General features: G+C 41.9%; 1 protein-coding gene across 2 annotated transcripts in view; it reads right to left on the reverse strand.

Moving 5' to 3' along the window:
- Lrp12 (LDL receptor related protein 12) overlaps positions 1 to 24,636 on the reverse strand; it is a 72,215-nt gene that overhangs the window by 10,774 nt on the left and 36,805 nt on the right. The window contains exons 2-3 of one of the 2 annotated variants that reach the window (XM_050161708.1): positions 20,261 to 20,317; positions 1,200 to 1,335 (exon numbers count right to left, since the gene is read on the reverse strand). In XM_050161708.1, the coding sequence (XP_050017665.1) occupies positions 1,200 to 1,335; positions 20,261 to 20,317 (193 nt within the window). The remainder of the gene's footprint in view (positions 1 to 1,199; positions 1,336 to 20,260; positions 20,318 to 24,636) is intronic. The other variant, XM_050161718.1, reaches the window with a different exon arrangement.

The raw sequence follows: 24,636 nt of genomic DNA on the forward strand, positions 1-24,636 counted from the left end.
CAGGGTCAGGGTCAAGCCCACACCTTCGCCCAAGCAAACCCCTTACTCTGAGCGGCACCTGCAGCCCTCACTTCAAGTCATTTCACTTTAAGTTAGTGCAGGTTGTACAAGTAATAAGTTTTCAACCATTTTCTAGGTGTGTGTGTGTGTAGTGTACACACATGTTCCGGGGGGGGGCATGTGCACATACGTGTACAGGTGGTCAAAGGTCAACTTCACTGGTGTTTGTTCTTCAGATTCCACTCACCATGAGATCTCTCGTGGGGACTGGAGTTTGTCAAATGAGTGGTCTGACAGGCGATTCAGACCCGGGTTTTCATGTGCAGGTGACTGAATAGTTTCTCTGCCCTCACTCTGTATTCTTAAACCATGTTATTTTGTTTCTAAATTATAAAGCCGAGGAGAGGGCTTTGTGAGAGAAGTGCTTCCTGTGCAAACACAATGCCCAGAACATGTGGCGTGGTGGCGCGTCTGTAAGCCTAGTGCACAGAGGGGCTGGGGGCGAGGGACAGGCTTGTGTCCACTAGTCTACCTAAAAGACAGTTCTAGGCTCAGTGAGAGACCCTTCGAAAAGAAAGGGAATACACCCAATGTTAGCTTCTGGCCTCAACATATGCAAACATGGGTAAACACACCTGCAACACATGCAATCACACACCAAAGAAAGCAAATCAAGATATGTTCAATAGCATGTTTAGTTATATAAGGACACGCATGTCCACCGACAATCATACTGTAACTTCTTTAAAGAAGAGGAGACAATGAACGAGGCTGAAGTCATGGCTTGGATCTTTGAGCTGATTGGTGGGTTCTGTTTGTCTACACAATGCTAAAGGTCACTCTTGATCTTAACAAGCTATTTAGCAATTTATGCTTTTGTTAAGAAGCAGTTACAATAGCTGGGTGTAGTGGATTATACTTATATGATGTGTTTATCCTGGATTCAGAAGGGGGAATCCAGCACTCTGGAAGCTGAGGCCACAGGAGTTCCAGATCAGCATACATGCTATGGACAACAGAAAATGCTGAAAACCAAGTTAGTTAGGTCATTGTCTTACTCTTTAAATGACACTGATAACCATAACTTATTTTATGTTCTGCAAAATGTTTTTATATTGCTGTACCTCTGACAATGATATCTGGAAACCGCATTTACATTTCTAAATAAAAGACCAACCATGTGAAAGGATCAGAATTACCTTATAGTAATGATTTCCCCTGGGTTTGCCCGTATGAGCCAGCTACAGTTGATCTTGGCGGGGTACTCAGAAGGCCAGCCCGGACTCGTGATTATTCCACTCGGGGCTCGAATTTGTTCTGGAGTCTCTCCACAAGCTGGAAGACAGCCAAAGCGACCTTAGCTAATCATTACATCCTAACAAGAAGACAGTACCTCTTTAAAAAAACAAAAGCAAAACCCAAACACTTCAGATGTGAAATCACATGCAGGAAGACGTGGTTTGGCTTAGAAAGCCTCTATTCCACTCTGGTATTTTATTTTCTTCCCCTTTAGAAAAAGAACCTTATCCTTACTCACTGGCAGGCAAGGAAAATTTCCAATTAGATCACTCAGGCATCAGAATTTTTAGGTTTAAGTGCAGATATCAATCAATTCCCCATCGATCTTTTCTCATGTTTATCTTTTAAATTCATTTTACTGCGAATATCTATTCAGTAAATGTACTTAGATCTTTAGGATCATCAAGCTGTTTTCAGTGAGCTTTAGATAACCATAAATATGGAACTGCAGTGTTTGATGAAGTAGGCCACTGGATACAGACGGTAAGACATTAAAACCCTGCGAACTGTCCCTGCGCCACTGCGTTAATACTCTCCGGCATAATCACAGGGCTGTGGTCTGAATGAGAATGACTCTACGGATGCTCCAGGACCCCCAGTCTGTGGCGTTACTTGGGTAGGTTGAGGAGGTGTGCTTGCTGGTAGAAGTTATCGCTGAGTGGGGATTTGAGATTTCAAAAGCTTCCCACTGTCCCAGTTCACCCTTTCCTTCCTGTGCGTGGAGACGTGAGCCCTCAGCTCTCAGCTCACTTTACAGCACAATGCCTACGGTCTGGCTGCCACAGGCCCTCAATCCCTGGGACCACATGCACCCCCAAACCCTTTCCTTCTATAAGCTGCCTGGGTCACGATGCTTTTTACCAGAATAACAGAAAAAACCATGAAGACAAGGGTGTTGAAAGAGTCCTAAATCACTGAACCATAAAAGAACACCCCAAAAGAAAACATTCATGCCCATACACCTTTTCTTATCTAGAATCATGCAGAAAATCTGACAATGTGTTCTTTCCCACTAAAAATAAAACACTTGGCTAGACAGGAAGGAAAAAGACAAAGAAAGGAACAAAAAGGAAAGAAAGCTAAAGGCTTTAGCAGACCCTAAACCTTGGAAGCTATTATTTCACACTATTTCATCAATTACCGTTGCTGATTTTTTTTTTTTTTTGGTTTTTCGAGACAGGGTTTCTCTGTGGCTTTGGAGCCTGTCCTGGCACTAGCTCTGTAGACCAGACTGGTCTCGAACTCACAGAGATCCGCCTGCCTCTGCCTCCCGAGTGCTGGGATTAAAGGCGTGTGCCACCATCGCCTGGCACCATTGCTGATTTTAAAGTAGTGGGGAGAGCAGCTGACAAGGGCACATTAGGAATTATTAGAACTCTTGGGACAATTTTCAGAAAAGTAATAAAAATATATAACAAACTAAAAACCCAGATAAGCACTATGTCCCAATGAATTAACTAATCAGTATATACGCTTATAAAAAATATTGCCGATGGACAAAATGAGTCAGTGTAAGCGATGCACATACGGTCTGAACTCTGGCAGTTTAAAAGATCAGTGACCAGACTTGAAGGCAGCAAATGCCCTCACTGCAGTTACAACTGGGTAAAAATCATATGTATGATATATATGTATCTATATATACAGAAAGACTGTTGTGTTTACATCCATCTGTAGGTGAGGAATCTTAGTTGCATCCTCACAAACGGACAATTGTCCCATCATATATGCACTAAACAAGAAAGATTCCTTGTAGAGTCAGTCTCTCTCTCTCTCTCTCTCTCTCTCTCTCTCTCTCTCTCTCTCTCTCTTTCTCCCTCTCTGTGTGTGTAAAAATCCTTCCTTTTAAACAGAGGTTGATACTCACTTAATTTAGGCCAAGGATGGACAGAAATAAAATGCAGTTAAAGAAATGTCATCAACGGTGTTCAAAATAAAGCAAGCCAAACCGCTTACAGTCAATCCTTTTTTCCCCTCTTTCTTTTATTGATTTTATTGAGCTATACATTTTATCTGCTACCCTCCCTTCCTTCTCCCTCCCCTTCTACCCTCTCCCATGATCCCCATGTTCCCAATTTACTCATGAGATCTTGTCTTTTTCTACTTCCCATGTAGATTAGACAGTAAATTCTTATGTCTACTGAACAACTCACTTTTGTAGAAAACCCACATCGATGTTTTAAAGTCTGTCCTACTGCAGAGCAAAGACTCAAACCTAAGAGGAAACTAGAATGCACCGGCCAAGGGTCAGATCAAGATCTCAGAACATGGAGATTCACAGCCCGGAATACAGACACAAACACCAAGGGCTCTGCCTTCATGCCCAGTCACAACCACGGCCGCTGTTACTCACTGATTATCTATTAACTGGCTACCATCGCTAGTTTCATTACTAGTAAACTCCTTGAGCTGGGCACGGTGGAGCGAGAGCTCCTCCATTCCCAGCACTCGGGAGGCAGAGGCAAGAAGATGAACGTCTGAGCTAATCTCTGACTATATCAGAGAGTAAATTCCCTCCCTTACAAGAAAAAAGATTGATTTTCAGGAATGATGGTTCCGAAAAAGACTTGATTTCTTCGAGTGTAATTCTCTTATAAAGATTTATTGAAATAACACACTGCTTTGTCTCTGCTTCATTTAGACAGCTGTCATGACCCACGGGAAAAAGTCCAAGGCCTTATTCTGGTCACTTTTACCTAGTAGATTATCACACAGCATAAAACCGCCAACTTTTAAATAAACACTAGACTAACTCTAGGGAAAGACTAGAAAGATTATTATTTTTAGTTTTTTTAAAATTAGGTTTTAAGAAAAAAATTCCAGTACATGAGAAACCAATAGGTGGTGCTCACATACCAAAAAATAAAACTTCTGCGTGAACACAGGACATGTAAATGTGCATAAACACACATGAACATGTTTGAGCACACCTGAATACACATGAACACTGTACACACCTGCATAGGGCTGAGAGATGCCACCATAGACAGGAGAAGTTATTTTAAGACTTACTACACTTATATTTCTATCTGTATTCTTAGTGACATTATTTTAAGGTATACCTCATTCCTCTTAGTAAGTACAGAACTAAATTATAATATCGAAGATTTTCCTTGAACTCATTTTAGATATTCTGACTTTGTTTTGCCCATCTACAGCTTGCTAGAATCTGGCTTTCTGTGGCAGAGGCTTTAAAAGAGCCTTCAGGTGATCTACAGACTCATTAAAACTGTATGCTAATGAGATTCCACGGAAATAAACATATCATTGTATAAAGCCAGGGTTAAAATTTCAGTCTCAAATACCCACTATTCGTTATGGTGATCCCCGCCACTTTAGTCACTTCACCCAAGTGCACTGCATTGGTTGGGTATGTAAATAAACTCTAGTACAACCATGACATAGCCTCCCATAGCTGTGAAAGAATGCTTTAAACTGCAAAAACAAACTATTCAAATCCGTCTTTTTGGTTTTGGTTAAGAGTCTGTCTGTACTGCACTGGCAAACTGGAATGGCTCTCTTTCGCATTACTGGCTTGGCTGCAGTATAACCCAGTCACACTTAGTTTTAATTTCTCCCTGTTAAACAAGGGCTACTCCTTGACGATCCCCAGCATCTCCATCAGCCCGCTTGCCCTCATCACGCTCATCTGGGTGCATTTCCAGAAGCTACCCAGGATCATCAGAGCGTTTCTTTCTTTCCTTGCTTTGCAGTCATTTGATCTACTGAACTCAGACTCCCAGTTCTAACCTTGGCCATAGAAACGACACACACACACCACTCACTTGGTCCGCAGTTCCCAAGATCTCTCTAGAGATCCTGGCATTGCCTTTTTTGCTTCATGTTAGGGTCTACTACCTTGACTGGCTGACAGGCATCTTCTGGTGTCGTCCCCCCCCCCCCCCCCCCCGCCCTCAACTGCCCTGTAGGTTTTCTGGGATTGGTCCCCCTCCCCAGCCACTCTTATCAGGCAGTGCTCATGCAGAGCCCCTTTCTTTTCACTCTTGGTGCACCCCACCCTCTTACAGGCTCAGCTACAACCCACAGGTCAGGGCTTAAACTCTCTAGCCAGGGACTCTGCACGGTCAAATGCTCACTGGGCATTCCAAGTTCAAATTCAGCACAGTCAGAACTATGTGTTCCCAAGTCCTCTTTATTCTATGTTCAACATCTTCACTGGCTCCAGCACCATTTGGTTAAGAGAAGGCAGGTGAGTAAAACGGAAACTCATTTTGAGACTGTCACAGGTTGCCGCAGACATTCAAAAACAAGATCTGGTCATGAGAACTGCAAGTTTCAGTTGGGAGCCGAGCTTGCTTTTACTACCTGTCAGCAAAGCCCAGCCTTACAGTGTCTTTCAACCCCTATTTCTTTCATTACACTAGCATATTATAAACGCCCCAACCCCTTTCATCCCAACACTTCAGCTCTGATGTTTAACCTCAACTGTAATTTGCAGTGGTTTACTGTGTTTAATGTGATCAAATTTAAGCTGCTATTTTCTTGCTTTTAAATGGGCATTTAAGCCATGAACAGCAAGCAAAGGGTGCTGAAGGTGTAAACACAATTATTTTGATAAAGGAATGGTCAATGAGTAATATCACACGTGACAAATCAGACTGGTGGACAGTAAAGCCTGGCCTGCTCCAGGACCGGGCATGGTAGGAAAGAGGGCAGAGGTAGGCTAAGCTGTGCCCCAGAAGGAGTAAGAAAGTGCGACATAAAGTGAGCGGCTGGATGGAGGACAGGGTGAGGACAGGCAGGACATACCCCAAACCTCTATTTATAACTCTTTAAAGAGCTCATTCATTTTAAAAGACGTTTACGTGCATTGGTGTTTTGCCTGGATTTATGTCTGTGTGAGGATGTCAGGTCCCCTGGAGTGGAGCTAGAGACAGTTATAAGCTGCCATGCAGGTGCTAGGAATTGAACCCGAGTCTTCTGGAGGAGCAGCCAATGCTCTTAACCAATGAGCCAGCTTTCTAGCCCCATGTTTATAACTTTTTTTTGTTTTAAAACAAAATGCTTGTATTTTTAGCTCGCTTAAACCTCACCTTTCTAGATTTTGACAGAACTCCCAATTTACAGCATTCAATGTTGACCTTCTTTTCCTACATTAATTCAATCCATGCCTTCTCTATTGCTTACACAGAATTACTTTAGCTATGGTCTAGTTCATCCTTCAATAAGAGTGTAATGGATTGACATACAGTAAGAGTGTATGTAATTGGCAATGGGGGAAATTTTGTTAGGGTAATGTAAGATTGTATGAAAAATTTCCTAGCATGCAAATCATCCGAAGTAGGAATTTTTAGTTAAGGAAAACTATTTTCAAGAAAAGCCTAGAAGCACCTTCCTTTATTATACGGAGTGGCTCCTTTGCGGACCTAAGCTGCCCGCTTGCTCCTGGATGCTCATCTCAGGAGGTAGCAAAGCCAGCACAGGTGTAAACCAAGCACCTTCCAGGGAAGGGTCTGTCTGAATCACGTTTGATTGTTTTTGTTTTGATTGTACTGGTCTCTGTTTGAAACAAATGTCTTGCAGAGACAAGCATGAGTCAGGCCTACACGGCTGCCCAGTACAGACCAATGCTAGGCACAAAAAGTCCTTGCTATTTGTCCACATTAGTATTCTGACTGGTATTTTATTTGTTCTCGATACCTGTACAGTGAAATACCTCTAAAAGATCAGTACGAACACCACTTCTTTCAAAAGTCCTGTTATTTTAGTGTGTGATTTGTAAGGTATGAGGTTTCCAAGAACACACAAAGAGACACACATGTACACACACACATACATACATAACATATCAAAAATTGCTATATTTAGTCTTTGTTCATTTTGCTCTTTTTTTTTTTTTTTTTTTTGNTTTTTTTTTTTTTTTTTTGAGACAGGGTTTCTCTGTGTAGCTTTGGAGCCTGTCCTGGAACTCGCTCTATACAGCAGGCTGACCCTAAACTCATCTTGTTTCTTAATCGATTTCTTAATTAGCAACATCAAGTGTTTGTTCTTTGAACATAAACCACAACTAAGAAAACCCCCCAAATTTATTTAATTTACTTTGGTGGGCACCTTTAGACATAAACAAAATTCATGCATGAATGATGACACACATCTACAGCTTTTATAAATTCTTCATTAACTCTAGGAGTAGAACCCTGCCCCTATACCAAATGGCTTCTAATTGTTCATTAGAAAGACAGCAAATCGCTGAGGTGGTGCTGTTTGCACCTGGAAGGTGAAGGCGGGAAGATGGAGACACTGAAGTATATTAGACTACATAGCAAGACCAAGCGCAGAAAACGAAACCGAACAAAGAAGAAACAGCAACAAGAGGGAAGTGATGTCAGCTTCCAGCTCAGGCGCACCGTCTTTGCAGGCACACGGCGACCTGGTTAAGATCCCTCAGAGTCTATCATTTATTTACAGGGGATCTAGTGTCAGGACAAAACAGTGACGCATGTCCAACCCTGGGGACGAAGGTTCACCGAAGGGTTTAACTAAAAACTGTTTCTATTTATTATGTATTCTGCTCCTCAGGAGAGAATCTGCTAAAGAATGAATAGGTGGAGAGGTCCTTTGATGGATTTATTAATAAGATTTTGCAATTAGATTCCCAGTTTAAAATAGAGATATCGTTTGCATGAATTAAAAATTAAGCAAAACTAATACAAACCTAAGACTTCAAGTTTCTATTACTATTTCAATAATCTTACAGTACAAACACAGAACTGTGGTTGTAAAAGTAGGAGTAAAACTTACGGCCTATTTTTAAAAGCCATCATTTCAAAGTGGAAGGCTTCAGATGACTTTTATTAAGATGAGGATGGGAGAGAAAAGATCATGTCAAAACCATGTCAAATAAATCCTTCAGTTTCAGAGTTCAACATTTTTAAAGCCTGGAGAAAAGAAGTTAGCAGTGAAATTTATGATTGGACCTAAACTACTTGTAAAAGAAAATGTACAGTTCCCTGTTCAAAGAATGAAAAGCTAGGTTTCATTTCAGAACTGACAAGAGTTGATACTTTATGACAATAAGTAGCTGAGGTTAAGGACATATGAAGTGTACGTGGTTTGGGTTTTATAAAACTGAAATACAAGTTAGTAAATGACACTCACTGACCACTAAACCTCACAAGACAAATATGAAGGGCATGAAAAAGAATTGGTATTTTCAAGGAAATAACAGATGAGGAAGGACGTATAATTATTAGCTGAATCTAAGAAACACAACAGTTATTGTAAGAAATATGTAATAAGGCGGCTGTGGTGTCTCAAGCCTTTAATCCCAGCAGAGGATTAATCAGGAGGCAGAGGCAGGTGGATCTCTGTGAGTTCAAGGACAGCATGGCCTATAAAGGGAGTCCCAGGATATCCAGGGCTGTTACACAGAAAAATCCTGTCTTGGGGGAAAAATGTAATAAATACAGGGCTAAATGATGTCATATGTGTTTAAAGTAACTTACAGCAAACAGCATACTTCAAGAAAGATACATAAATGTGGTATACAACACTTCAAAAGATCTCCACAGGACAATTTGAGCACACCTTCCCCCATCTGTAGTCTTGGCTAGTGTTGATGAAATGAAGTCACGGCACTCATCTGGCTGGCTCAGCACGTGCTTTTCCTACATCTACTTACACATTAAAGAGAGAACGCCTTTGTTCTTACTGCACCTTCCCCTTTCCTCTACTTACATAGTTCAATAATATCATGTACTTAACTCCATGTGTGGGAAGAAAAAAGATAAGCCAACAAAGAAAACTTGTAAGAAAACACTAATAAGAAGGGGTCAATTCCAATAAAAGAGATGTATTTTGAAAAAAAAAAAAAAAACTAAGCAAACGAAAAACAAAGGCTATCACTGGGGCTGGGGAGACAGTTCACTTGGTAAAGTGCTTGCTTTGTAAGCAGAAGGCCCCGAGTTCCATCTCTAGTGCCCATGTGAAGACAGCAGGTGTGGGGGTGTGCAATCGTTCAGTCTCATTGCTGAGGAGTCACCATATAATGGGGGAGACAAATGCCCCAACTAGTATCTTAGGACGCAAAGTAATCCTCCAGTGCCAAGAACCAGCTATATCTTAGTGGGTGGCTTGCTGAAGGAATCCCATAGACTCCTAACATCAAAGGCTATTGCCATGGAGTGTCGCCGGGTTTATAAACTACATACCAGAGCAGGCCCCAGGAGTAACCAGTCATCGCAAAATGAACCCCACATTTGTGTGTTTATCCTTCCTTCATCTGTTTTGATTTTTTTGGTATGTGTGTGTTCCATTTTTTTTTTTTTGAGAGAGACAGAGAAAGAACAAGAAGTTGGTGGGTAGGAAAATGGGGAGATCCTAGGAGTTGGGGCAGAAAAATATGTTAAAAATATTGTATGAAAAAAATTAAACTAAAATTTTCTTAAAAAGTTATAGTGGTAAATTATTTGTGTTTTAATAAATAAAGTTTGCCTGAAGATGAGAGGACAAAGCAGCCATACCAGCTAGACATACAGACCATGGAGTGGTGGCACACTTTTTATTCCAGGACTTGGGAGACAGAGGTAGATGGATCTCTGTGAGTTCAAGGCCATCCTGGGCTATACAAGATTGAGTCTATCTAAAAAAGAAAGAGAGCTCACACAAAAGTGATCTCAGCACTTGGGATCCCAGGCCTTTAATTCCCAGCAATAGGGAGGTGGAGACAGGAGCAACAGGGCTAGGTGGAGAGAGAAATATAAAGGGAAGAGACAGGAGCTCAGTGGAGTCTGGAGTCTGAGGATTCCTGGAGACAGGATCTCGCCCCTTTGGTGGAGGTAAAAGGTCTAGAGGCTAGCTGCTTTGTTTTTCCGATCTCCATGTTGAACCCCAATATCTGTCTCTGGGTTTTATTATTAGAGCTACAAAAAGTTACAGTTCACAGAGCTGAGGATAAGACTTCTGCTCCAAGTCAAAAGTTTACAGCTCATAAGGCCCATGAAAGTCATCAGCATGAACAATGAGTAGAATTCAGCTGAGCTCTCATGGCTACAATAATGTTAAAGCCCAGGGAATAAGCGTGGTTACAGTTTCTGAAGAGTGAGCCCTATCTGCATAAAAACCGATCTAGGAATAGCAAGTAGCAATAAATTGTTCTTTTCAGAATTAATAATAAGCATTGCGCTTGCACCAAGTGTCTCTGCACTCTCCCAGCCTGTGGCACGGCTGGGAAATTGGGGTTCTTTAGGAAGCGGGGAGACACTCTGACAGTATACCATCCCTCCCTGTCTGCTTCCTGGCAGTCACGGGCGAGCAGATTCCTCTGTGAAATGCTGTCCTGCCATACAGGCTCAACTCAACAGGTCCCAGCGACTATCAAAGGAAACTATGAGCCAAAATAATCTTTTCTGTTTGTAAGATGACCACCGCAGGTATTCTGTCACAGTGAGAGAATGCTGACTAAGACAACATTCAAGAATCTACATTTGATGATAAAGAGAACGTACACACGGGTATGCATGGCTAAGATGCAGATGGCATGGGATAAAACAGCCATAAAAGGATTAAGTGGAAGCTGAGGAAGTGTTCTGGGTTCTTAAAACAATAACAAAAGAATAAAATGGTTTTTTTTTTTTTTTTTGAAGAGAAACAGAGAAGGAGAGAGCAGATGGGGCTGGGAGAATAAAGAAGGGTGCAGCATTCTCAAAGATGGTAACAGGACGAGACTCCATCTGAAAAGCAAACATGCTAAACCAATGAGCCCCTGAGAGCACAGCAAATGATCAGCTGTGCTGAATTTGCTGGAGTGAAAGCACTGGAGAGACCCTCTGTGAGGTGCCATGTCAGGAGGACGGCCCTCTGTGAGGTGCCACGTCAGGAGGAGGACGGCCCTCTGTGAGGTGCCACGTCAGGTGGAGGACGGCCCTCTGTGAGAAGGAAGGGGAGCATGCACTGGAACTGGAAGCACAAAAGCTCCTGGACAGATGGGTTTCCAAGTCCAGTTCCTCTACCTTGTCACTTTGCCACACATACCTAGTATCTACACTTGAGCCTCTGCTGTCTAGACTCCTGAAGTGAGTGTCTGATCACATGGTACCCCAGCAGAGCTCTGTCCTCAGGGAAATGTCAACACTGAGGATGAGCAGTCCGAAAGGAAGGAAGGAGACTGAGTATGTGAAGTACTCCCTAAGGAGTGCTCCAAAAGTTATCTGTAATCCTTCATAAGAAGTCAGGAGTCGGCGGGGGCTGGAGAGATGCTTCCTGTTCTGTCCGAGTATTGGTTCTCTGCGTCCATGCAGTTGGCTTGTGGCTGCCATGACTTTTGCTCCAGAGGACTGGACGCCTCTGAACCATGGGAACCTGCACTCACACACAAATGCACCTAATTTAAATTACACCATAATCTTTTAAAAGGGAAACCAGAACCGCTGAGAGTCTTTCAGTGGTAGAGCGGTTGCAGGTGGTTTAGAAGGCCTTGGTGTTCAATGCCCCTCCCCCTCAGAAAACCAAACACTTCCTTCAGTGGAAATGATCACTAGGATTCTAGCGAGGTTATTTAATACTCTAACGTGGGAAATCTTACACTGCAATCTAAAGGTAAAGTGAGTACAAGTGGGAAAACACAGTACTCCGTCTCCCACCAGGCTCTCGTCCTCACACCAATGATTAGAAATCCTGCACCCAGTGTTTCTAACACACAAGGATATCCTCCTGCATTGGCGCAGACGTGTAAGGACGGATACATCAACACACTCATTCCTGTCACTCTCAGTGGCATCCCTCAAGAACCATGTTATTCTGCCTGGACACCAGCTCTCATCTAAGCAGGTGATTTCATGGTGTCGTGAAGATCATTAATGTTCCTGACAAAGAATAAGAAAACGTTACGTGGTAGGAAAATCAGACGCCCAGTAGTCACAAGAGGCACAACACACCAAAGAGCTCTGGACATAGGGCAAAATACGGAATGAGGAGAGCAACGAAGCTGACTATAATTACACTGCGAGAAATTAGCCGTTCCCTAGGAGGCTTCTAAGTACTAGGAGTAACTCCGAAACTGCTGGCGAAGCAGAAGATAAGAGGAACGGGGAAGACTCGCCTTTTTATTCCGCTTTTAAAGCCACGAGGGCATTTTTTCCCTGTGAGGGCATAAGAACTATTGTTACGGTACCTACATTTTTCTAATTTATACACTAGAGATTTAAATGCTGAGCAAGTGATTATTCCTCGTCCCCGAATGGGGAAAGTATTCATTTCTGGAGCTTACGGCGACTTTTGGGGAAGCCTAGAAGAGAGCGGCAGGAAGCAGTACTTGGCAAACAATGGCCTCAGAGTTCATGATTTTTCGATCAGCTATGACACACTATCCATCCATATCTAAGCCACTATGTCCTTTCTGAAGAGTAATAAACAAAAATGAATATAATAGTGCGGAAGGAGCGTGATTAAAAACTATCCCTCCTTTGCTCTGGACACCACATTCTATCCGTGAGACTGAAGACCACAAGTCCCCTTATCCTGGGCCATTTCAGCAAGCTGGTAGTGAAACGTCCACTTCCACTTCACCACCTGCGGCTGGGTCTCGTAAGAGTACCAGAGTTAATCATTTTACCAACAACAACAGATTATTTTGGCTCACGCTTCTGGAATTATGGTCAAATGATGGCCTCACTACTCTAGGCCTTAGGTAAGAGAAGGAACAGGGTCCTAAGATCACCACTGAGGGCGGGCTGCAGCTGCGGACCACAAGGCCTCCCACTGTCTTCCTCCACCTCCCCTATGCTCCACCACCTCCTCGGAATGCATGTTCCCCACTGTGAGGAGCCCCACAAGAGGCCCACCCTTCTGAAATGTCCAAACTAAAGTACCCATTGAGCGGCTGGCTGTGTACAGTACTACACAGGAGATTTAGCACAGTTAGAGTTAACTAATGAGCATCACACTTGGAAAAGTTATTCTCAAAGTATAAGAGTGGAAGAGAAATCCTCCATATGTGAACGTGTTTGTTTTATGCCCACCCAGTGCCCTGGCCCTGTTGCTAGATACACGCTGCACCCCTCACGTCCATCCTCTAAGCATCACACCCTCTCAACGGCACTCCAGGGACTCACCCCACTGTTCTAACACTGACTTTATTCACTGTTCAATATGACAATGCAACATGAAAACACACATAATTTTATTAAAGCAGATATTTAGTAGATGGTTGAGAATATATAAAACACGATTACATTACATATTAAAATACATTATTGCATAGTAAAATAGTAACAAGATGAAGTTATATAGCATAGACTATAAAAGGTGGGGCATCTCCACTCCCTAAGGCTCACGGGGAGCTCCACCATGGCCTCTGGAATGCTTCATCCAGAGGCTGCGGGAAGGTGGGCAACTCAGAGCATTCTGTAGGAGTGGGCGCTGCCTTCCTCAAAAAACGGGTCCTGCATCCCCACCCCCTTCCTTGTCCGAAGGAGTTTCCTGGGTCCCATTAAGTTCTACTTCATATTCTCTGATCTTAAAATCTTAGTGGATTCATTATCAAAAAGAACATAGTAACTTCTCATGTCTTTATTTGAAACAGATAAAAGGCACTGGTCAAATGAAACCGTGAAATTCTTCTTGTTGCTTCAGCAAAAGATCAAGGTACTTGATTGAAAAACTGTAAAACATTAAAACCCTCAGGAAAGGTACAAAGACCAAGGTTCACTCGCGTAACTTTCTGTATTAAAATGAACCATACAGCACTATCAGATAATTGCCAGTTAAGTTTTATTTTAGATTCCTTTAGAATTAATATTTCATCAGACTAAATGTTCTTCAGTGAAACTGTAAAATTCTACATTATGATATTTAAAATTAAAGCAGTGGCTAAAAACATGTCACATGAACATAATGCTGCATCCATCATAAATCATTAGCTCATGTGCGAATCACCTGCTATTCAGACAGTAATAAGTCCACACCCCAGCCCCTCCTTTTTAAGGCTACAACTGAAGCATCAGTTGTAAGAGGCTTTGGGATCAGCAGCGTGCCGGACCTCTAACCCTCAGAACAGGTAGCTAGAAAATGCAAATACACAATAAAGGAGGGTGATTTTGAAAGACTCAGTTCTGGCAATTAAAAAAATAATGCTTAAAAACTATTTGAAGTTCACACTTATTTAATAATATTTGAATGACAGAAATAAATAAAAAGGAAAGGAACATGACTGGTCCCAGGTTTGGTGGAGGAAAGGATATGTGGGAGAAGTGTGGGCAGAGGCAGCGGCATCTGGGGGAGTCCAGAGTGGACATGACCCTGGGCCGCGTGAGGAGGGGGAGTGAGTAGAGAGAGGGGAGAGGGGGGGACAAGGTGCAGCAGTCAGGAGGCCCAAAAAATGGCAAAAGAGGCAGGTAACCAATAGCTGGATGATCTAGAGAGGGTGGCTGGGGGAAGTGTAGCCCAGCCCAGGGGCTGAAGAAGTTTCGGGCAGGGAAAGGGGTATGCCAGCCAGGAGGGCCCCATGACAGGTACAGGCTAAAGGATGCTGGGAGAAGCTAGTGACCAGCGTCTGCTTTGATATGTTAATAGTTGCCTAAGCCATTTGTCACAGGTTTTAAACCTAACAGTATCAGCAAGGATTAAAGAATTTTGGAAGCAGTATTCTTTTGTAAGCTATCATATGCTCGTTCTGCTTGATAAAAGATTTCATATCAAATGCAGAATAGATTCCAGATAAACTAACCTCATTTAGAACATTTGACTATTGATATTAAAAGGTACACCGAGCTGTCTCACTGTTGAATCGAATATGACATGCCAGTCCTAACATTAAAATTAAATGAAAAAAAAAAAAACCAAAACAAAAACCCTTTCAGCTGTAAAAGGATTAAGCTCCAAAATCTTTTCTAATTAACAATCGGAATGTAAAAAAGAGCATAAATTATAAAAAGAAGTCAACCTTACTCCTTTTGTTTACAACAGCACATCTCTAGGCTAGGAAGCAAAAGGAGGAACAATTAATTTCTTCTTTAAGAAACAGAGTAGGGGAAGTAAAAGGTTAGGACTTGATAAAAATAGCACAAGGAAAAATATTAAGCAAGAATGATGATCACACCTAATGTAAATGCTCACATATGCTGCACAGCTGCGCCGGCTGCTGCGACCCCTTTTGATGCAGCGATTCTACCGGACTTCCAGACCGTGAGTACAGTCTTAGAAATAAAAGCATAAGGCTCATATCAAAATGCATTACCGAATAATAGACACATCTTTTGCAGCACGATCTACGCTGGGGGAAATCACTGGACAAAGCCGGTGATGTGCTCCAGAAATTAACTGCAAGCCCTGCGTGGTGGGAACTTTGTGCATTCATAATGGACATAAACACAAAGAAAAATAACAAGTAGTCTATAAACTTTAAACTAAGATCAGCTATAATTCAAGTGTAGGTGCAGGCCAGAAGAGGGCACCGAGTCACCGCGTGCTTGTGGGAGTGGAACTCAGAACCTCTGGAAGAGCAGTCAGTGTTCTTAACCCGAGTCATCCATTCAACCCATACGTGATTTTCTTTATTTAAAAAAATAGTCAAAATATGGCGTCTTTATTTCATAGAAGGGGCCATGTTTTAGGTCAGGTTGATTATAACAAGTCCTTTGAACACAGTAAACAAGTGTATTTGATTTTTAACAATGTTATTTTATTTAAACTAAATTTTACTCTAACTTATAATATTGACCTGAATCAAACAACTAATATTTGATTATTCTTTTTTTACTTTTTATTGCTTCTAAATTAGGGTGTTTTTCAAAACTCCTATTTATTCATTAATTGCACTTTCATTAAACTTCAAAAAAAGAAAAAGGAAAAAGATAAATAGTTCTAAATTAAAAGGAAAAATATTAAAATATGATATATAATACTTTTTATCATATTCAGTCACTAAACTTTATAATTTAATATCTTTTATATCAACTTGTAGCCATAAAATGAGCAAAGGACAAATTTATATTTCTTGCAAGTTTTCAGAGGAAGAAAATGACGGAAAGGAATAATCTGTTAGAAACAAATGCTGCAAGCGTGGGGACCAAGACGTACCACCAGCCACACATAGACACCTCTCTCTCCAGAATAGACTGATGCCCTGCCCCTCTCTCGGCCAAGTCACTCCCTCTCCACCAGAGCCATCTCAGGGCCTTCGGTAAATCTGGCTAATAAGCTGATGACTCACCACAGGGTCTCTCACCGTAGGACACACCACAGGTGCCCTTTGCACATGCTCACTTCTCCCATTAGGTAGGTTCCTGGAGACCCATTCCCTACTCTGAGGGTCCCTGTTAACTGTAACCTGACAAAACCTATCACCTGGAGCTAGGCGGCTGGACATGCCTGTAGGGCATGATCTAGCTTAACTCAAGTGAGAAGAGTCACCTGAACTGTGGGAGGGGCCATTCTCTGGGCAGGGGACCTAGAGTGTAAAAGGAGTGGAGGCTGGCTGAGTACCCTTTCACCCTTGGCCAGGCTGCCTCAAGCTCCGGCTGGCTGCTGCCCTGGCTTCCTGTAATCCCCTTTTGTCAGTAGAGAAGTAACTAAGGCATTTACTCCCACTATTACGGGGCACAAGGTCCATATCAGTGCTTTACTGTAGAATAAAACGAAGTCACCGCATACAGGGTGCAATGCACCCTTATTTGCCTGAGATGGTCCTGACTTTTCCTGTGGGAAAATATTATTTTTTTTTAAATCATTTTCCAAGCGTACTAACTGGATAAAGTAGAACCTAACTTAAAACCTTCAGTCGATTTACAGTGCGGACAGCTGGAACAGGGGCTGCAGAACTAAACAGAGTAGAAAAACTTAAGGTGAAGGCCGAGGGCAGAGCGGGCAGCACCACAGACTCCAGAGCTTTGATTCTTCAAGGGAAAACATGCTCGCCTTAGAGTCTGCTCAGGGGGGAGACATCTCAGCCTGGGACCAGCACTGCAGGGACGCCAGGATTTCCGAAACCTTTTCAGCATGTGTTTTGCTCATCTCCAAATATAAATCCAAAAATGCTCTGAAATCTGAAAGGTTTTGTTGTTGCCATTATAGATTTGGAGCATTCTGAATTTCAGATGTTTGAGATGTCTAATTAATAGACCACATGATGAGCATCCCAGTCCCTAAATATTCCAAACCGGAAACACTTCACACAAGGTGTAACAGTGCACACACAGTTTCCCTCACTGGGCAAAGCCTTTGAAAAAAAAAACACCCATTTATCCTCTTTAATGTATACTAGGGATGGGTCTTACATGCTGTTCTTTATAGAAAAATAATTTTTATGAGACTAACCTTCAGAAAAAATATTCCATATTAATAAGGTTTTGCTGTCTTCTGAAATGGAGTATTTTATTGATGTATAAATCCACATAATTAAAATATACATTGTTATGGAATGAATTGTATTGTCCTCAAAATTCATTTTTTAAGATCCCAATGCTAGTACTTCAGAGAGCCATTGTAATTACATGGAGACTCTTTGGTGAGGTAATTAAGTTAAAATGAGGTCACACGGGTGGGATTTATGATGTAACTTCAGAAGACATTAGGACAGATTCCGGGGCAGGATGTAGGAAGATGGCATCTAAAAGCCACAGAGAGAATGCAGAAGAAACTATTCTTGCCACATCTTGATTGTGGGCTTTCAGACTGCAGGCTCAGGAGAACACACATTACGTTGTTTAGTCTGGGTGCTGTGCTATGGCAGCCCTGGCAAACCATAAGTTTGTCTACACGTGTCTGCAATTCCTAAGTGGGGAAAGGCTTACAGAGAGAACACAGCTGACTCCTTTTAAAGCATGACTTTCTGCTGATGTTTCTCCAACAGGAATTTACTAAGAGCAAAGGCAATGCTAAACAAGAGTCCAGCAGCCCTGATCTCAAGCAAAGAGACAAAAGTAAGAAGTATAATTCAGTCCTGATGCATTGATAATAAACTTACAATTTGATATTAAATATGTCCAAATTTCTGTGGCTTTTCACATTCCATATTAATCCTTACAACTCAGCAAACATTCTAAGTGACTGACATTCTATAGAATCATATATGGTAATGAAAATGTACTCAGAGGCCAAAGCCGACCAGATTGCGGTGTCACAGAGCACAGAAAGCTCACACATGAATTCAGATTCCAACTGTGGCTAACCTTGAGAAGCTATCATCTGTTGGATTTTTGTAACAGTTGTCTGAAAAAGGTTGTTAAAATACTCCTTTACGTTTTTAGTTACATATCAATTAGATTATTTTCACGTATCAAATAAAACCTTATGTTTGAAGAGACTGAATGCAGAAACAGATGGAGAGAACCTAGCTGCTTTAAATCCATCAATAAAGGCTTTACAATATTATAAAACAACAATACTGTTGACACTCTTGTCCTGAAAAGTCTGCTTTAATTAAACTCTGCTATAGTCACAAGGTTGCAATGAACTCATTCTTGTTATTGTAGATCAAACATGTAAGTTTTAAGGTAACTTCTCAGCTTTAATTTCTAATACAGTAAACACTGGTAGTGACCAAACACAGCAACTCTTACTGGGCACGGTGCTGTGAACCAGTGATTCCATACTAGCCTCGCAGGGCAGGAGGATAAGAATGTAGGACAACCTGGGCTACACAGTAACACCCCGTCTCAAAGGGGGACTGGAGAGTTAGGACAACCTGGGCTACACAGTAACACCCCGTCTCAAAAACAACAAAAAGGGGGTGTGTGGCACAGACCAGTAATCTCATAATCTCAGCTTTGAAAGGTGGAGGCAGGAGGATTAGTCAGCTAGCCACAGCTACTTGGAAGAAAGTGTGGGCGACAGAGCCCCTGTCTTTAGTGACCATCTGCCCACCCGACAACAGCAATAATAACAGAGTTAGAGGTGAGGCTGAGGGGTAGGAAGAACACTTGCCTGCCACGCTCAAGGCCCTGCCTGCTTTCCACCAGCAGCCCACTGTGGAAGGGCCCTGACTCCCACAGGTGTTCTCTGACATCCTCACGGGTGCCAAACTCATACAGTCATAGATGAGATAAAATTTAAAAACCTTGTTTTTGAGGTATAAAATCGATACGCAATTAAATGCCTGTGAAAAAGTGAAAAAAATGTGGAAGAACGAAGAAGACAACTTTGATTTCTGGAGACCTGGTGTGTTTGAGTGTTTAGTGAGGACACAGACTGAGCAGAGCGCATGGTAAGAGCACTAACGTCCTGAATACAAAGTCAGAGATACAAAACCAACAACAAACTTCCAATTCTGCTTTATGGAAGAAGAAAAAAAAAACACAAGAACTGTAAAATTTGTAATAGAAACTCAGTAGACTGATATTGTGGTGTGACTTTTAACTACCCAAATCTTATCAATAATAGAGGGAAATGAAGGGTTATTAGTAATTATTAATAGTAAGCTATTTCCATACATGAACAGATAGTTTTTGATATGTGGTAACTATAGTTAATGGGGCAAATGTGGTAACACACTGGAAGTCATCCACAATTGACAGCTGTGCCGCCGTGGCCCGTGGTCCTCTCACTGACTTCTGCTTCCACAGAGCCAAGAATGCTAACAACTGTGCATGCAAGTAAGCAGGTTCTTGTGGAGTATCGCTCTATCTCACCTAAAACATCTAACCAGACACTTCATTGTTAAGGCTGTAAATTCTAAGGATAACATTCAAAATTAATTTCATTTTACACAAGTTTGCATGGAGAGAAAATATCTAATTCTACTTGAGCTGACTTTTCTCTTGGTTTAACTTTCACATGAAAATAATTACACAGTCTGTTTGGAAAAGTATAACCAACCCTCAGGCATGCAATATCACTTTATCTTATGAGAATTCCTCCATGTTCCAGTTCCTTCCTTCCTTATTACATGCTGTGAAAGCAGCAATAATTTTTATAGCCAAGTATCACTTCATAAGATACCAGGTGGCTTTCAATATTTACCATATAAGTCATGCATGAAATTTAAACATTACAAAAGATGACTTACCAGTTGACACTCCTGAAATATGCACATTTTCAGAAAGTTCTGCAAGAGTCCCATTTCCTAAAATTAAACATAATAAATAAACTAATTTCCAAGGTAAAACTCAGAAAAAATTCACATTCTTAAGAGAAAACTATTCAGAATGACTTTCAATTATCAGAAACTCAATTTTTATAACATTGTACAAGAAAGAGTAAGACACGACATTTTGGAAATTACAATACAGTGCAATGCAGAGATCTCTCAACCCCAGAGAGCCAAGTGCACCAGCAGGAGCCATCAGCTACAGATCAGCAGGAACCGAGCTGACTGAAGAAGTAATGGAGTTAAGACACACTGTTCAGAGCCTGTCCCGTGATGCCCCAGTGCTCTAGTTTATCAAAGGTCTTCTGTTGTCTTGTATATCTTTCAACCTTTCCCTCGTGGTTTTAATAGTTATATTTCTCACTCTGGAAGCCACTGATTTCTACACTTCCTTCCACAGAAGCCGAAGGAATTTGCCAAGTGCCACTGCCACCTACTAAGGTGTCCGCTCCCTCAGATTAGAGCAAATGGAGTCCCTTCAGGTATTCATGTTGTAGGAGACATTTTCACTTTATTATAAATCATTTTCCATCAAATATCATCCTCCCCAACACTGTTGTTTGCCTGGAGACAAATCCTGGATCCTGCGCTTGCAGGGAAAACACTCTACCACTAAGCCATGCCCAGCTCTTTTTTGAAGCCAGTTGAGTAAAATGTAGGATGTGGAAGCAGAATTATTTCAGACTGAACATGGAGAAAACAAAACTGCAAGACTGTAACCAACAACCTTCCTTTTCTGAGTGCTACACTTCCAAGATTAGGGATCATCGCCCAACATCCTACTTCATACACAACACTCCAGGATTAGGGATCATCGTCCAACATCCCACCTCATACACTACACTTCCAGGATTAGGGATCATCACCCAGCATCCATCTCTACCTCATTAAGAGGTGTAAGAAGAGAGTCTGTTTATTTGGCAACCCTGGGAACCATTTTTTTTTAACATATCCTAGATCAGAAGAGCAGATGCTCAAAACATTGACAGATGACTACATAAGAGATGTCATGATTCCTAAGATGAAACCATGTCATGACACATAACATTGAACAGTTACTCATTTTTTCCCAACTGGGCAGAGCACAGAACTCCTACTGCAGAGTGAAACAACCCCAGCATAACCAGCTCAGTCCCCACAGCTGTGTTCTCAAATGAGAGGAACTGCTTCGGCCCCTTGGTTAGAAACAACGCAACAGAATGGGAGAAAGCAGGGACGTGAGACATTAAATACACGAGCAAACCTGGCTATGCTTATTTTAATCACTGTGTTTCATACCACATGAGCACCATTTGTTTTTGCCCAGCAAAGCAAATCATACACGTGGAAAGCTAGAACCATTGGAAAGATCCTGTCCACTTCTTCACCACACACAACTTACTCATTTTAAAGGAAGAAGAAACACATTTGCTAAGCAACCACAGTTTGTCAAAGGGCAGTATCCACTGCTCAGACCTTCGCACTCCAAGCAGAGGAACCCAGGTGAAAGCTGTGTAATTGGAGCAGCACCATGGTGTGGGCTTGGGTACATGTACAAATTACAGCTGTGCTTCTGATATCCTTGAAGGAGAATAGAAAACTGTGGATTTTAGTGCTAGACCTACGTTACATGAAGTCTTTTTCCAGAGCAGTAAACATGAACAGGCTGAAGGAAGAAAAGTGGCACATTGGATTTCAGATGAGGTGGCCAAACATCTAACACCAGCTCCATCACCTGGTGTGCAGGCTAGTGTGTTACCTGCATACATGTGCACGTCTACACAGACTCTGACAGGTCTACAGTGTGTAAAACTGTAAACTCCAGGAACAGGGGCTAGACAGGCATGCTCTGCACATTTAAACAAGGACTGAATTTGCCATATATAGACACAGATTTCTTTAAAAATGTTATTCATGCTATGTAAAATACCGAAAGACAAGTGAGCAAATGTTATCGCCTTTCGTTCTAGGTGAACAATACGTGGCATTGCTCAATGCTGAAAATGTCAGATTTCAGAGAAGCATCGTGCTATCAGAAACCGCTAACACCCTCAAATAGAAAAACTGGTCCTGCTTCTTTCCTATATACTCATTCCTGTGTGGACACAGTCCTTCCCAGAAGTCAAAAAAAAAAAATGGTAATCTCTGTTCACACTGAACATTTTGTTGTTACCTCAGATGTTTCTGACTCACATCAGCTGAACCGGATAACTTAATTTAGGTGTCCTGCTATCAAAAATATTTTAACAAATGCATCACTTAAACTTCCATGTTATCAGTGACAACCCAAAGGAAACAGTTCTGGGTCCTCCCACGTCAGGAAATGAACACCATAGATGTGAGCGCACACACGCGCGCGCACACACACACGCGCACACACACGCTACCTTCTTCACTGTGGCAGCAGGACTCAGTCTCTACAGAGTCTCACGGAATGCTAGCCTTACTGGTAGCAAATATTGGAAACAGGAAACAGTGTAATAAATATCACTTCTCTAACCACACACCAGCAACCGGCTAGTTAAAATGCCAGCCAATGGAGCGGGTAACACCTAAAAGGTTTTGAATGTAAATTTCACTGGTACCTAAGTCTTCTGACGTATTTTGTTTCTAGTATCACTAATTCAATACTACAAGGGGCTGATGGTCTTCATTTCACTAAATAATAAGAAGGGTTAATGGTTCCCATCTCACAAACTAGACAGGATTAATGGTCCTAACTAAACACTTTGTACGCTTCTGGAGTTGTGACAACCAGGAGGGAAGTCGTGTGACGCTCAGGTATGTGTGGTGATGCCATAAATTCCAGTACTGACTGCTGGGATCCGACCCCAGCTCTGTGGCATTTAGACACTGACATTAATCGGACGACTTCTTGAAAGCCTGGCTTGTTCACTTGTATAAAGTGGTGGTATTATAAATAATGCTTATATTTATGGTCTCTCCATCTGGTGGTTTCTTTCTGTTCTCTCTTCATTCAGTAGCTAAAGCTCTTGAATAAAAACCACACCGAAGGGTTGGCAGCTATGTGCCAGCTAACTCCTAAATGCCTTGCAAGCATCCGTTAAGTGAGCCCTTAACATTGAACAGTCATTTTACGTATGAAGAAACCAGAGCTTCTTACATTTTAGTAGCTTTCTCTTCAGAGCAGAAACTGCGTAGAACCCTGGACACAGTCATTAGTCACTAAGACATCTATATTGCTTACTTTAGAGACGAACTCAGGCTCTACATCAACTCCCACGGTGTATTTCTCACTTAAAAACAAAGGGCCCAGACATGGACGCACTTCCTGTTTATGAAAGAAACAGTGCTTAACTCTTGGAGTTAAAACCCATTGGAGACAGCGACCCCAGTCCAGATGGACACGCAGCCTTAATGAATGACAGCTCATAATAGTACATGCTTGGCGTCCTACAATTTCTTTCCCACCATGTAGAGAGCAGTTATGAGACTTAACCACACACACACATGCACACACACACACATTTGCAAAAACAAAACAAGCAAACCAATATGGTTTGTCTTTTACTATATTTAAAGAAAAAGTTTAAAATCCTAGTTAGGCTCATCAAGCTCTCCAGACTGGTTCTACCTGTAAAATCTCATCTGATTTACATCCTCATTCTGCCTTTCAATTGCAGTAATGAGTTTGCTCTAGAACCGTATCAGAGGTCCTGCTGTACTTGACACCTGGTGGAGGTGACTTTGATTCCCTGCACCGGGTTAGGCCAGTCTGCAGTGGGCTTCTATGACGTTAGTACACTGCTGAACATGCAGGCCCCTTTGTGCTTGCTGCGGGGCATTTACAGACCTCCACTAGGTCCTACTCTTGGGAGGGGAGTCGTGGGCAGCAATGGTATAAAGCTGGGTTCTGCTATTTTTCCACGCACAGAACAAGACATAAATAGGGATATGCAGTCTTTCTCTAGCTGGCTCAAATAAAGAACCCGTGACATAGGAATAAGAGTTAGGCCAAGTACTGGCCCCAAAGGGGCTGGCAGTCTCTTGAGAAAACTACTCAAAAATACATGAAATAAAAGCAAGGAATGCAAGTGTCCTACTCATAGAGGGAAATGTTAGGGACTTTCTGCCAAAAGTAAGACTCGGGGATGGGGTGCACACTCTAGTTCCCATACCAGGCAATTCAACTGGTAATTCACAGACACTGAGAACTGCAAAAGAAACGCCAACCTGTATCTGTAGATTATGTAACTGCACATCTATTTGGAAAATTCTGGACTATAAAAAGAAAAATAGCTATGGGGAAAACCAGTGAAGGGTTGGGACTTGAAATGAGCATACACACACACACA

Source organism: Alexandromys fortis, unplaced genomic scaffold (assembly GCF_014885135.2).
Source record: "Alexandromys fortis isolate MF-2015 unplaced genomic scaffold, M_Fortis_MF-2015_v1.1 scaffold_17, whole genome shotgun sequence".
Taxonomy (NCBI): Eukaryota; Metazoa; Chordata; class Mammalia; order Rodentia; family Cricetidae; genus Alexandromys; species Alexandromys fortis.